Source organism: Hyla sarda, chromosome 8, assembly GCF_029499605.1.
Source record: "Hyla sarda isolate aHylSar1 chromosome 8, aHylSar1.hap1, whole genome shotgun sequence".
NCBI lineage: Eukaryota > Metazoa > Chordata > Amphibia > Anura > Hylidae > Hyla > Hyla sarda.
In genome coordinates, this window is record NC_079196.1 from 23,701,314 (window position 1) to 23,716,390 (window position 15,077).

The 15,077-nt window shown below is 42.9% G+C and overlaps 1 protein-coding gene across 7 annotated transcripts in view; it reads left to right on the plus strand.

Annotated features, from left to right (window-relative positions):
* The window catches only part of THSD7B (thrombospondin type 1 domain containing 7B), a 567,277-nt gene that overhangs the window by 412,491 nt on the left and 139,709 nt on the right, over positions 1-15,077 (plus strand). For all 7 annotated transcript variants that reach the window (XM_056535831.1, XM_056535826.1, XM_056535830.1 and 4 more), the window contains one exon: positions 8,647-8,780. In XM_056535831.1, the coding sequence (XP_056391806.1) occupies positions 8,647-8,780 (134 nt within the window). The remainder of the gene's footprint in view (positions 1-8,646; positions 8,781-15,077) is intronic.

Below are 15,077 nucleotides of genomic sequence, written 5' to 3' on the forward strand. Positions count from 1 at the left end.
TCAGATAATTTGTTATAAATAGGTACATGCACACTCAGGGGCGTAGCTAGAAACCACAGGGCCCCGGTGCAAAAATTTGCCCATGGCCCCCCTATCACCTGACGACCCGCTTCCCCAATCCCGGGTGACCCTTTATTCGGCTGCTCAAAGATATCAATGACTACAGCACTGATGGGACACAGTCAGGAGAATACACAACAATATAAGTGACTGACAGGCAGGGCCGGACAGACGAAACATATGCCCAGGCATTTAAGAATAAGCAGCCCATTTTTCTACTGTGGGTCCAACTGCTGGGACCCCCACATATCACCTTGGTTCCAGTTGTTCTCCAGCTGTTATAAAGCTATAACTCCCATTATGTCTGGAGATCCTCAGGCATTATGGGAGTTGTAGTTTTGCAACAGATGGAGAACCACAGATTAGGGTACTGCATCACCCATCATCACTGCAGAACTAACAAGTGACTCCAGCTCTGATGGGACAGTCAGGAGAAAACACAATGATATCAGTGACCTGAATGACGTCTTCTCTGTTGTCTTTTCTTTTCTTCTTCATCTGGTCCAGACGTCAGGACTTCTTCCAGCTCCATCTTCTCTGCAGAGTCTGACGCCTGGACATAATAGGTTCTCACTTTGTCAGTAGATCCTCATCCTCTGTATGAAGAAAATAATAATTATTATCCTGCTAAATACTGCACCCCCTGAATATAATACTGCCACACACTTTATCCCCTGAATATAAAACGACCATCCACTGTACTCCTTGAATGTAATACTGCCACCCACTGCACCCCCTGAATATAATACTGCCATCTACTGTACCCCCTGAATATAATACTGCCACACACTGTATCCCCTGAATATAATACTATCACACACTGTATCCCCTGAATTTAATACTGCCACACACTGTATCCCCTGAATATAATACAGCCACACACTGTACCCTCTGAATATAATACTGCCACACACTGTATCCCCTGAATATAATACTGCCACACACTGTACCCTCTGAATATAATACTGCCACACACTGTATCCCCTGAATTTAATACTGCCACACACTGTATCCCCTGAATATAAAACTACCATACACTGTACCTCCTGCATATAATACTGCCATCCACTGTACCCCCTGAATATAATACTGCAACCTACTGTTCCCCCTGAATATAAAATTGCCACCTCTTGTTCCCCCTGAATAAAATATTGCCACCTACTGTTACCCCTGAATATAATCCTGCCACACACTGTGCTCTCTGAATATAATACTACCACACACCATACCCTCTGAATATAATACTCCCACACGGTGCCCATGAACGTAATACTGCCACCCACTGTACCCCTGAATATAATAATACTTCCACACACTGTGCCCCTGAATATAAACCCTCAAAAATAACCATGAGATATGCTGTACCCTCTGAATATAACCCTGCCACACACTACCTTCCAAATATAATAATCCCTCCATAATAATAATTCTAATACTGTTATACACTGTTTCTTCTCAGTTTGGCTGAATCACTCCTGTCCTCCTCCAGACCCCTCTGTCCTCCTCTATACCCCTCTGTCCTCCTCCTGGCTCCTCTGTTCCAACCCCCCTTTCCTCCCAGACCCATAAGTCCTCCTACATGCTCCTCTTCCCCCCTCCCTAGACCACTAATTCCTCTCCAGGCTCCTCTGCCCCCTCCCCAGACCCCAGAATTCTGATCTAGGCTCTCCTGCCAACCTCTCCAGACCCCAAAGTCAGACCCATACCAAATCACCTCCTGTCCCCCCACATTGATGAACAGTATATGTATTTATGTATGATAGATGTGTATGAGACTTGTGTATGCATGGTAGATGTATGGTTATGATATGTGCGTGTATGATAGATGCATGTATGATAGATGTATGATACATATACACACGTCTAGCTTACACACATCTATCAAACATACACACATCATACAAACATACGCCCGGCGCCTTGGGGGTTGGACTAACTTATGTACTTATATACTGTAAGCTGCCAGCATAGCCTGCCAAGGAAACTATGTATAAGGGCCGAGACTCCCTTGCTCTTGTAGGTACTGAATGCTAATTCACACAATACTGGTGAAGGTAAAGTGAGCAGCGATGCATACAGTCAATTGAATGCATCACTGCTCACAAACACCTGTCTGGACTGCATCCACCTGCTCCTAGAGGCACTTGCTGCAGTGCCATGATGTAGCACCCCGCACCAATGATGGCAGATATGGGAGATTTTTTAATGTTGGTGTGGCTGAACCTTTTTTTTTACATCATTATTTTTGGTTGTCTGAAGGTGTACCGGGACTTATTTATCAAATGCTTTCCCTGCATTGTTATATGGAGTTTCTGTAGACTTTTTTGTAGAACTGGTGGTTTACAACAGTTTCGGTTGACTTTTCTAGCTTTCTTGCTTTTTTGTGACTGTTTAGTGAAGACTTTATTCTCCCACTTTATTTTTAGCGACTTTATAGTGGATAGTGACATTTTAGAGACATTTTAATGGCTATTCAGTCAGTAGAGACTTTTACATGGACAGTAATGGGATTTTGTAGGCGATTTTGTTCAGTCTGCAACATTTGAGCATTAGCACCACAGAAAAATCAGCTGAAAATCTAAAATACCAGAGCTGTATAAAGAGGTGTATAAAACAAAAGTAACGTCATGACTCTGGCCATCACACCCCCTCCCATAGACTTGCATTGAGGGGACGGGGCGTCACATCACACGGGGGCGGAGTCGAGAAGTCACTAACTTCCGTTCCCGTGGTCAGGACCCAGACCCTCCAGCACTTCCGGAGTAGAAACAGGTGGGTGCCGCATGCTATATTGTGGGGTCCCCATCGGCGGGACCCCCGCGATCAGACATCTTATCCCCTATCCTTTGGATGGGGGATAAGATTTCTAGGGGTGGAGTACCCCTTTAATACTGTTTGTGGCTTAATAAAGACTGCATGTCCTTGAATAGTGCAGCCAAATGAATGACCATAGACCAAAGTTTTGATGGGGTCTTTAACTCTTTCCAGCCCTATGATGTTATTGGGAATTGATGTACATTTACGCCATTACTCATTTTCAGTCTTTGTAGCGAGCGCAGGAGTTTCACTCGCTTTCAATATGGGAGAAATGGCAGACGGGACTAACCTCTAATTCCAGGCTGCAGCGATCGTGCAGATGCCCGCCATTAACCCTTTAAATCATGCGATGAAAATGGATCCTGGGATCTAAAGGATAAATTTCCTGGTGTCGGGATAATCGCGCGCCCCAATCAGCTAGGATGACAGCCGAGGATCAGTTATGTGCCTCTGTCCGGTCCTATCATCATTCCAGTAATACAGGCAGCCTCAGCAGCCTGTAGTAATGGAGTGCCGATAACACTGATCAATGCTAAACCTATGGTACAGCATCAAACAGTGTATGCAGTCGAATGTCTGTATGTAAAAGTTTCCTATGGAGACTAAAAAGTAGGGAAAACTAATTTTAAAAAAAGTTGAAATCATCCCCCTTTTCCATCAAATTAAAAAAAGTTATTAAAAATAAACATATGTAGTATCGCCATATGAAGAATACAAGAAATACAATGAATTAAAAGTGATAAAAAAAAGTCCCATTAAAACAAAAATATAAATTAAAGGGGTCAAAAGACGACAATTTAAAGCATACTCATTTTCTTACAAAAAAGTTATAAATATTGAAAAATGTCTTTTTTTATTTTAGTTTTGCCCCACAAATAATTTCGTTTTGGCCTCACCATGGATTTAGTGGTAAAATGAAAGATGTCATCAAAAAGTAAAATGTGTCTCGTATGAAAAAATTAAAAAAATGCCCTCATATAGGTCTATAGATGGAATATCAAAAGAGTTATGAATTTTAAAAGACGAGGAGGAAAAAAACAAAAATGAAAAAAATTTAATTGGCTTGGTCATTAACGCCAAAACAACCCTGCATCAATAAAGGTTTCGTATTTAAGAGGTTATCCAGTGTTTTCTAAAAAATAATATAGGCCTGGGGTTTGTCCTATACTTAAACCACCCCCTGCCTTTATTTTTATTCTTTTTTAGTTTTCTACCTTGATATTGCTCTGTATTTTCTGCTCACTCTCAGATACACAGACTGGGAAGGGGCGTTCCCCAGCAGGCGTGATATCATCTGAAGCCATACAGGGGAGAACTTCCTCCCTCACTCTGCTATTTCATTGTGAGATGAGCTATGATTGGCTAAGGCTGCAACCCCCCCCCCTCAGCACTCCAGACTGCATTTCCTGTTTTTGGACTTCTGCCAGGCCAGCAGGAGTCCAAAGTCTGTGCAAGAGATGGGGGGAAATGTGCTCTGGACAAGCAGGGAGACACCTAGTGGCAGCTTTTTTAAACACAATTAAAACATAGACAACTTCATTTTTTATTTTTTTTTAAACAAAGTACATTAGAAAGATGTTTTATTTACCATAAGGAGTGCAATAGCAACATTTTTTTTATTGAGAATGCCCTTTTAAATATTTGGCTCCCTCCAGTCCCCACAATCCTTTCTCTTCTCCCTGCTCCTGAGACGAGCGCTCAGTGCAGGACCTGCAGGTTCAGCCAATGACTGGCTGCAGTGGTGTCCTGTTTCAGCCAGTGATTGACTGTGTGAGCAGGTCCTGCATTGAGCGCTCATCTCGGAAGCAAAAGAAAATGAGTTGTTTTTTTTTCAATTTTTCCTCGCTCCAGCACCACATTATTTTTTTTTTGCAGACACTTCATAACCCCTTTAAGGGTCTATTCACATGGCGAAATTTCCGCACACGCGGGATTCCGCCTCAAATTAAAGCCCATAGACTTCTATGGGATTCCGCACTCCCATTCACACTTCTGAAATTCTGATTGCGGAATTTCAGAAGTGTGAATGGGAGTGCGGAATCCCATAGAAGTCTATGGGCTTTAAAGGGGTATTTCAGGGGGAAAAAAAACACTTTTTTTTATATATTAACTGGCTCCAGAAAGTTAAACAGATTTGTAAATTACTTCTATTAAAAAAAATCTTAATCCTTTCAGTACTTATGACCTTCTGAAGTTAAGGTTGTTCTTTTCTGTCTAAGTGCTCTCTGACACGTGTCTCAGTAAACGCCCAGTTTAGAAGAGGTTTGCTATGGGGATTTGCTTCTAAACTGGGCGGTTCCCGAGACACGTGTCATCAGAGATGACTTAGACAGAAAAGAACAACCTAAACTTCAGAAGCTCATAAGTACTGAAAGGATTAAGATTTTTTTAATAGAAGTAATTTACAAATCTGTTTAACTTTCTGGAGCCAGTTGATATATATATATATATATAGTTTTTTCCTGGATAACCCCCTTAATTTGAGGCGGAATTCCGCAAGCGAAAATTTCGCCGTGTGAATAGACCCTAAGTGTAAGTATCCAGCCAGCCCCATAGACAATTATAACTCTGGATTTGTGCTTCAATCAGATGACTGAGGATGAGGATTAGAAGCCGGCCGGGCCTCGCGTGTTTATAATTGATGTTGAAGTGTTAAAGATACTTGTTATTGCCGAACCGAGCTTCAAAGAGCCCAAACCTTAACGACGCCTCCCGCCAAATCCAACTATCTCAAATAGATTTCACACATTCGATGGGACCGGAATGTAAAATATGTAAATCTTCCGTTTGATTCCAGCTTTTCCCGGCCTCTGATATCTACAAGAAATGATTAGTTTTGTCTCGGCAGACTGTCTCTTGTTTTGAGTTTCTGTCAAATGAAATACAATGAGATGACATTTAAGGCCGAATGTTGTACGGGAGAACGTTTCCTTGGAGTCTGTCAATTTAAACTTCTTTTCGTTCGCGCTGTAAATCAACTTCGTACGGCTGACAAAGTAAACGGGGAACTTCTCACTCAATAAATACGCTTGTTTAGAGGAAAGCTTTGAGAGTCTTCAAAGAGTACTCTGGTGGAAAACTTTTTTTTTTTTTAATCAACTGGTGCCAAAAAGTTAAACAGATTTGTAAATTACTTCTATTTAAGAATCTTAATCCTTCCAGTACTTATCAGCTGCTGTATGCTCCACAGGAAGTTCTTTTCTTTTTGAATTTCCTTTCTGTCTGACCACAGTGCTCTCTGCTGACACCTCTGTTCATGTCAGGAACTGTCCAGAGCAGGAGCAAATCCCCATAGCAAACCTATCCTGCTCTGGACAGTTCCTGACATGGACAGAGGTGTCAGCAGAGAGCACTGTGGTCAGACAGAAAGGAAATTCAAAAAGAACTTCCTGTGGAGCATACAGCAGCTGATGAGTACTGGAAGGATTAAGATTTTTAAGTCATTTACGAATCTGTTTATCTTTCTGGCACTAGTTGATAAAAAAAATGTTTTCCACCAGAGTACCCCTTTAAAAATGTAGGTACATGAAACATAGGAGTGGGCTGGGAAATAGCGGGATACTGCGCCATGGAGGAATAGTGCGACATTTTACAGGAACAACCTGCTGATGCTGTGCGCACGTTTTTTGGGGCTTTTTTTTTTTTGGGGGGGGGGGGATTGAGTTCTACTGGACCAGTGCACACACTTGTTATAGTACCACAGTCCTAGAAGGATAGGGGTAGCCTGGGTAACTACACTTATCTACAGGATAGGGGATAAGTGTCTGATTATGGGGGGTCCGTATTGGGGCCCCTCATGATCTCCATACCGCAGCCCGGCTACTCACTTGTCCTCAGAACAGAGCAGCCCCCACCCCCGGAGACAAATGCGGGAATTACAATCTGCTCAGCCAATTACTGGCTTAGATGGGGGCATCACTTCTGCAAGTTTTCAAGGGGCCGCTCTGTTCTAAGGCAGGAGAGTAGCCAGGCCCCGATCCAGAGGCCCTACCAGTCGGACCCCTGCAATCAGACACTTTTTCCCTATCCTAGTGTTTCTAAACCAGTGTGTCTCCGGCTGTTGCAAAACTACAACTCCCAGCAAGGAGTTTTGCAACAGGTGAAGACACATGTCATGGCCCGTATGGGATGGTGTTTCCCCGTACTTTCCCTGCCCTGTCAGACAGTGTCCCCAGGGCCCCCTTCAGTCCCCCCCCATGTAAATTAGGTTATGTATTGTATATTGTACAATTTAATAAATGTACCATGTGATTGTTACCCATATAGAGCTGGAGGGGAGGTGTATAACGACTATATATCCTAATCCCATAGAGATAGCAGCAGTATACAAATAGAGCTGGAGAGGGAGGTGTATAACTACTATGTATCCTGATCCCATAGCGATAGCAGCAGCAGTATACAGATAGAACTGGAAGGGGAGGTGTATAACGACTATATATCCTGATTCCACAGAGATAGCAGCAGTATACAGATAGAGCTGGAGGGGAGGTGTATAGCTACTATATATCCTGATCTGATAGGGAAAGCAGCAGCAGTATACAGATAGAGCTGGAGGGGAGGTGTAAAACTACTATATATCCTGACACCATAGAGTTAGTAGCAGCAGTATACAGATAGAGCTGGAGCAGAGGTGTATAACTACTATATATCCTAATCCCATAGAGATAGCAGCAGTATACAGAAAGAGCTGGAGAAAAAGTGTATAACTACTATATATCCTGATCCCATAGTGATTGCAGCAGTATACAGATAGAGCTGGAAAGGGAGGTGTATAACGACTATATATCCTGATTCCACAGAGATAGCAGCAGTATACAAATAGAGCTGGAGAGGAGGTGTATAGCTACTATATATATCCTGATCCGATAGAGAAAGCAGCAGCAGTATACAGATAGAGCTGGAGGGGAGGTGTATAACTACTATATATCCTGATCCCATAGAGACAGCAGCAGCAGTATGAAGAAAGAGCTGGAGGGGAGATCTATAACTACTATATATCCTGGTCCCATAGAGATAGCAGCAGCAGTATACAGATAGAGCTGGAGGGGAGGTGTATAACTACTATATATCCTGATCCCATAGAGGCAGCAGCAGTATAAAGAAAGAGCTGGAGGGGAGATCTATAACTACTATATATCCTGGTCCCATAGAGATAGCAGCAGCAGTATACAGATAGAGCTGGAGGGGAGGTGTATAACTTCTATATATCCTGATCCCATAGAGACAGCAGCAGCAGTATAAAGAAAGAGCTGGAGGGGAGATTTATAACTACTATATATCCTGGTCCCATAGAGATAGCAGCAGCAGTATACAGATAGGTAGCTGGAGGGGAGACTTTTAACTATATATCCTGATCTTTTTGGAGTCTATAGTTTAGTTCTAGACAGATTCTTATAACATTACACAGAGGACATTCTGAATCATTTTCTCAACCGGCGTGCCTCCAGCTGTTGCAAAACTACAACTCCTAGCATGCCCGGACAGCCGAAGGCTGTCCGGGCATGCTGGGAGTTGTAGTTTTGCAACAGCTAGAGGCTCCCTAGTTGAGAAACTAGACACTAGAAAATTATAGTTATCGCCGAGAGCAGAATTTGTATGTAATACGGTAGAGCTGACAGGTTTGTACAACATATTCAGTTACCAGGGCCCGGACAGCCAATACATATATTTATTGGGCAGTCGCTGCTTGTGAATGTCATCTTGTGGGTCTGACAGCTGTTTACACTGATTAGTGTTGTTTACGCCGCGCACTTTTGTGTCTCCTGACAGGTCTATGAGGCCGTCCCGTGCTACAATGAATGCAATCAGTACTTGTGGGTGACTGAGCCGTGGTCTGCCTGCAAACTGCACAGCGAGGAGAAGACGGCGAACTGCGGGGCGGGAATACAGATCAGGAGAGTGCGGTGAGTGACGCCGTCACCGGCTAACACATCAATATCCTGCTGCAATGACGGATCCGACACTAAATTATTACAACTCCAGTTTTACCAATGCATTATATCGTTACGGCAACCTATTATTTTATGTAATGACATATTAGATCAGTCCCGTTTTAAGGACGGATGCAAATTGCGTTACAGGAATATAGGCATTTAGAGAACACGTATCCCCCTTGGGTGTAATTCTAAAATGATCGTATCTACTATGCTGACGGTATAGGCCCCTTTCATACTATAGAATTATCCGTTTTAATTAAAGACCCTTTATAATGTTCCGTTAACAAAACCATTAAAAAACGGACGTTACAAAATCCCATTATAGTCTATGGGATTTTTGCATTATCCGTTTTTAACCGGTCATAGCCCGTTATTAATAACGGACGTTATTTTGTGACGGGAGAAAGAACGGAATGCACTACTTCTCCCGTTACTTTCTCCCATCACAAAATAATGTCCGTTATTAATAACGGGCTATGACTAGAGATGAGTGAACTTACAGTAAATTCGATTCGTCACGAACTTCTCGGCTCGGCAGTTGATGACTTATCCTGCGTAAATTAGTTCAGCCTTCAGGTGCTCCGGTGGGCTGGAAAAGGTGGATACATTCCTAGGAAAGAGTCTCCTAGGACTGTATCCACCTTTTCCAGCCCATGGGAGCACCTGAAAACTGAACTAATTTATGCAGGAAAAGCCATCAACTGCCGAGCCGAGAAGTTTGTGACGAATCGAATTTACTGTAAGTTCGCTCATCTCTAGCTATGACGGGTTAAAACGGATAATGTAAAAATCCCATAGACTATAATGGGATTTTGTAATGGTCGTTTAACGGCCGTTTTTAATGGTTTTGTTAACAGAACATTATAACGAGTCTTTAAAACTGATGAATTTATAGTGTGAAAGGGGCCATAGTTTGTAAGACCTTGTTTACACAGAACTCATGGGATGGGACATTGTGACTGATGGACAGGCAGGGAAAGATTAAAGAGGAACTCCGGTGGAAACAAGTGGAAAACAAATATTTTACAATCAACTGGTGCCAGAAAGTTAAACAGATTTGTAAATTACTTCTATTACAAAATCTTAATCCTTCCAGTACTTATCAGCTGCTGTATACTACAGAGAAAATTGGGCAGTTCTTTTCTGTCTGACCACAGTGCTCTCGGCTGACACCTCTGTCTGTGTCAGGAACTGTCCAGATTAAAAGCCAATCCTCATAGCAAACCTCTCCTACTCTGGACAGTTACTGACACGGACAGAGGTGTCAGCAGAGAGCACTGTGGTCAGACTGGAAAGAACTTCACAAATTTCTGTGTAGTATATCTGTTGTATACAGCAGCTGATAAGTACCGGAAGGGTTAAGATTTTTTAAATAGAAGTCATTTACAAATCTGTTTTAACTTTCTGGAACCAGTTGATAAAAAAAAAAAAAAAAATTCCCACTGTAGTTCCCCTTTAAGAAGAGCACCATGGGCCTGGTGCTATCTGCTAAGGATTTTATGTGGGCTAAGTGGTTCCCAGCTGGTGCAGCATCCTTTATGTGGTATGGGGTGTGAGATGAAGGGCAGATGGAATTACCCTAGGGGCAGATGGCATTAACCCCTTGTATTCGTGACGCCAGGGCGTGTTTTATCCTCAATACCACCCGAAGGTATACCGCTGGATCCTGGGCTAGGCACGGGGGCAATAATGACTCTGATGCAAAGTTACAGACAGCGGTAGCTTTACTGAGTGACAGGCGGTACGGTCTATACAGTGTAGCCGGGCCCACGGAGGTGACCAGTGACTTTAGAGACCTTAAGGGCTTGCTGGGACTTGCAGTGGGTTTTGGACAATTTAGAGCAAGCCACGTTGACTTGACAATAGATGACAGTGACTGACTTGACTGGAGAAAGACTAAGCTGTGACATTATCTTACTTGTAGACTTTTAGTTTGTGGCTGCAAACTTGACTTGGAACTAAGAGAGAGAGAAGAGACTCCTCCCAGGGCTTTTATGGGGGAGACTCTGGTGGGGTCCCATTGGTCACCCTTAAGTAACCTGGTCGCTGATATTTCCTGGGTAACAATCACATGACAACTCACATGACAACTGGTGATCACATGTTAATCTTTCTTAAAGATACAACATTCTTATAGACATACCATAGGGGATAATATATAATTACAGTATAACAGATGAAGGGGGGCAAAGGGGACACTGCAGGGAGGCTGCCTGATAGGGCAGCAAGGGTACGGGGTAACAACTCCCCTACTGGGCCACCACATTTATTCCAACCGTGTGTGCGTCTTAATGGCGCACACATAGTTGAGAGCCGCACTTACTCTGAAATACATTACCAATACCCATACATAAGGAAAAATGTTATAAGCATACATATAACCATCATACTTTACTGACCAAATCATGTATACTGGGACCAATATTACCAATAATACCGTATACAAGGAGGAATATTATTACCATACATATTACCATCATACTGTTACTGACCAAATCATGTAAACTGAGACCAGTAATATCAATAATACCAGTATACAAGAAGGAACATTATCACAATACATATTACCATCATACTGACCAAAGCCTGTATACTAAGACCAGCATTACCAATAATATCAGAATACAAGGAGGAATATTATCACCATGCGTTTTACCACCATACTGCTACTGACCGAATCCTGTATATAGAGACCAATAATCCTGATAATACCAGTATACAAGAAGGAATATTATCAACATATATATTACCATTATTCTGTTACCAACCAAATCCTGTATACTGAGACCAATATTACCAATAATACCAGTATACAAGGAGGAATATTATCACTATATATATATTACCATCATACTGTTACTGACCAAATCCTGTATACTGAGACCGATATTACCAATAATACCAGTATACAGGGAAGGATACTATCACTATACATATTACCATCATACTGTTAGAGAAGCAGGTAGCCATTGTGGAATAAGTAGAAATTCTCATTTATTGAATAAAATCGATAACCCAGGTCAGCAAACAAACCTGACGCGTTTCAGGCGTGTACCGCCTTTAGTCATATGACTAAGGGCAGTACACGCCTGAAACGCGTCATGTTTGTTTGCTGACCTGTGTTATCGATTTTATTCAATAAATGGGAATTTTTACTTATTCCATGCTGGCTACCTGCTTTTCTTCCGGAATTCTGGTGTTGCCGTGCACCTGCAGTGTCATGAATGGGATACACAGCTGGTGAGCTGATCCACCCTGCTTCCTATTGCATCATACTGTTACTGACCAAATCCTGTATACTGAAACCAATATTAAAAATAATACCTGTATACAAGGAATGATAATCCCACCAAACCATGACCACTATAATTACACCACATAGTGGCTGGATAATACCAGTATACTGTTGTTGAAAAAATACACTAAATACAGAGACCAATATTCCCCTATACACTGACCATATAGAGGTGGGTACAGCACCTCACAGGCTCTGATGGCCTTATAGTTGATCACATACAGTCACATCCAGTGATGTCCACCATGACTTGCCTGCAACTTGACTCCTGAGCCACCAAACCAAGGCTGTAATAGTGTATAAAATATGCCATGTATTCTTATTCATACGTGTTTTGCACATGTAAGTCAATGCCAGGAACATATAACTTGAAACTAGATGTCCAGGAAAAAAGTATGAAAATCATGAGCGGAGGAAACCTCTAGGGAACCATGGCTAAAGGATTGCCCTTACCTTGGACATTGATAATTATTACCAACCAAACTCATCACATTAAAATACAATTGTACATGGAACCAGATATAAAGCGGCAATGTCAAACAAATAAGATACAATAAGACATATGCATCATTATCCAGGTAATAGATATACAGTTGTAGTATAAAGATTCTACAAAGGAGGAACATTTTTTCCTTAAAGGGGTACTCTGCCCCTAGACAACTTATCCCCTATCCAAAGGATAGGGGATAAGATGTCTGATCGCGAGGAGTCCCGCCGCTGGGGGACCCCCGCGATCTCCCTGATGCACCCGGCGTTCGTTTACAGCGCTGGAGGCTCGTGACATCACGGCCATGCCCTGCTCATGATGTCACGGCCACGCCCCTCAATGCAAGTCTATGGGAGGGGGCATGACGGACGTCACGTCCCCTCCTATAGACTTGCATTGAGGGAGCGTGGCTGTAATGTCACGAGCAGGGCGTGGCCGTGACGTCACGAGCATCCGCCCCATAGCGAAAGTCATCTGGCACGGAGCGAAGTTTGCTCCATGCACCGGATGTCTGGGGTGCAGCAGCCAAGATTGCGGGGGTCCCCAGCGGTGGGACCCCCGCAATCAGACATCTTATCCCCTATCCCTTTGATAGGGGATTAGATGTCTAGGGGCGGAGTACCCCTTTAAGATCTTTTGTGAGAGAAAGAGGAAGAGACACATAAGACAGGAAGTTACATCAATCCCTAACCCCCCCGCCCCCACCTTTTCTTAAAGGGATACTCTGGTGGAAAACTTTTTTTTGTTTTTTAAATCAATGGTGCCGGAAAGTTAAACAGATTTGTAAATAACTTCTATTAAAAAAAATCTTAATCCTTCCAGTACTTATGAGCTGCTGAATACTACAGAGGAAATTGTTTTCTTTTTTGAACACAGTTCTCTTTGCTGACATCATGACCACAGTGCTCTCTGCTGACATCTCTGTCCATTTTAGGAACTGTCCAGAGCAGCATATGTTTTCTATGGGGATTTCTCCTACTCTGGACAGTTCTTAAAATGGACAGATGTGTCAGCAGAGAGCACTGTGGTCATGATGTCAGCACAGAGCTCTGTGTTCCAAAAAGAGAATAATTTCCTCTGTAGTATTCAGCAGCTAATAAGTAATGGAAAGATTAAGATTTTTTAATAGAAGTAATTAACAAATCTGTTTAACTTTCTGGCACCAGTTGATAAAAAAAAAAAAAAAAAGTTTTCCACCGGAGTACCCCTTTAAATCTATACCACTATACAGGGGCTATATGTCCCCCCTCCCAGGCCTTTAGCGTATTCTTTCTTTCATAAAATAGCGCCACACCAGTCGGTAGGTTCTGCCGGATATTGCAGCTCATTGAAGGACATGTGAAGGACTCACCAGGCCGTCTGTTTTTTCCCAGAGATATAATTCTACATTATTTCAGAAATGGTTTTCCTTCTTCAGTCGGCTTCATTATCTGGTGTAAAAGACATTTTCGTAACATCCGTTAACAAATTCAACCCAGGTTATTGCTGCTGAAAAGAAACCGATTATTATCTGACTGAATAGACGTCTGGATATAGAGCTCGGATATTATTAAGACAAAAGGCCCATTCATCAGTGAGTGTCTATCACGGCAAATATGAGCCATAGTCACAAATGATGCTGCCTGGATGCTCAATTTTGCAAATATAAACTGAGCAGCTCTCACAATTAAGGCCAGGTTCACACATGTGCACACTTGCCATCCAGAGTAGTTACAGCAGATGGAAAAGATAGCATGCAGCATTGGTTCAACCGAGCCATAGGACAGTTATGATGAGCGGTCCATATGGTCCCTAAGTCCCGTGCCTTGTGCCATTTCAAGTGGCATCTCATGGGAGGCTAAAGGCAATTGATTCAACTTGTTGCATCTGACGTTCCCGTCTGTGACAACGTACCCAGCCTAACAGGGGTTAAAGGGGTACTCTGGTGGAAATGTTTTTTTGTTTTTTAAATCAACTGGTGCCAGAAAGTTAAAGGGGTACTCTGCCCGTAGACATCTTCTTCCCTATCCAAAGGATAGGGGATAAGATGTCTGATCGCAGGGGTCCCGCCACTGGGACCCCTTCCATATCTGTGCAGCACCCGGCGTCCGTTTAGAACGCTGGGTGCCGGCAGCGGGGGTCGTGATGTCACGGCCACGACCCTTGTGCAAGTCTATGGGGGAGGGTTTGCACTGAGGGGGCATGGCATGACGTCATGAGGGGTGTGTGGCCATAACGTCAAGACCCCCGCCACCAGCTCTAAGCGTTCGGAACAATATGAACGCTGGGACAGCGGAGTAGCCCTTTGAAAAAATGTGTAAATTACTTCTATTTGAGAATCTCGTTCCTTCCAATACTTATCAGCTGCTGTATGCTTCAGAGGAAGTTGTGTAGTTATTTTCTGCCTGACCACGGTGCTCTCTGCTGACACCTCTGTCTGTATCATGAACTGTCCAGAGAAGGAGAAAATCCCCACAGGAAACCTCTCCTGCTCCGGACAGTT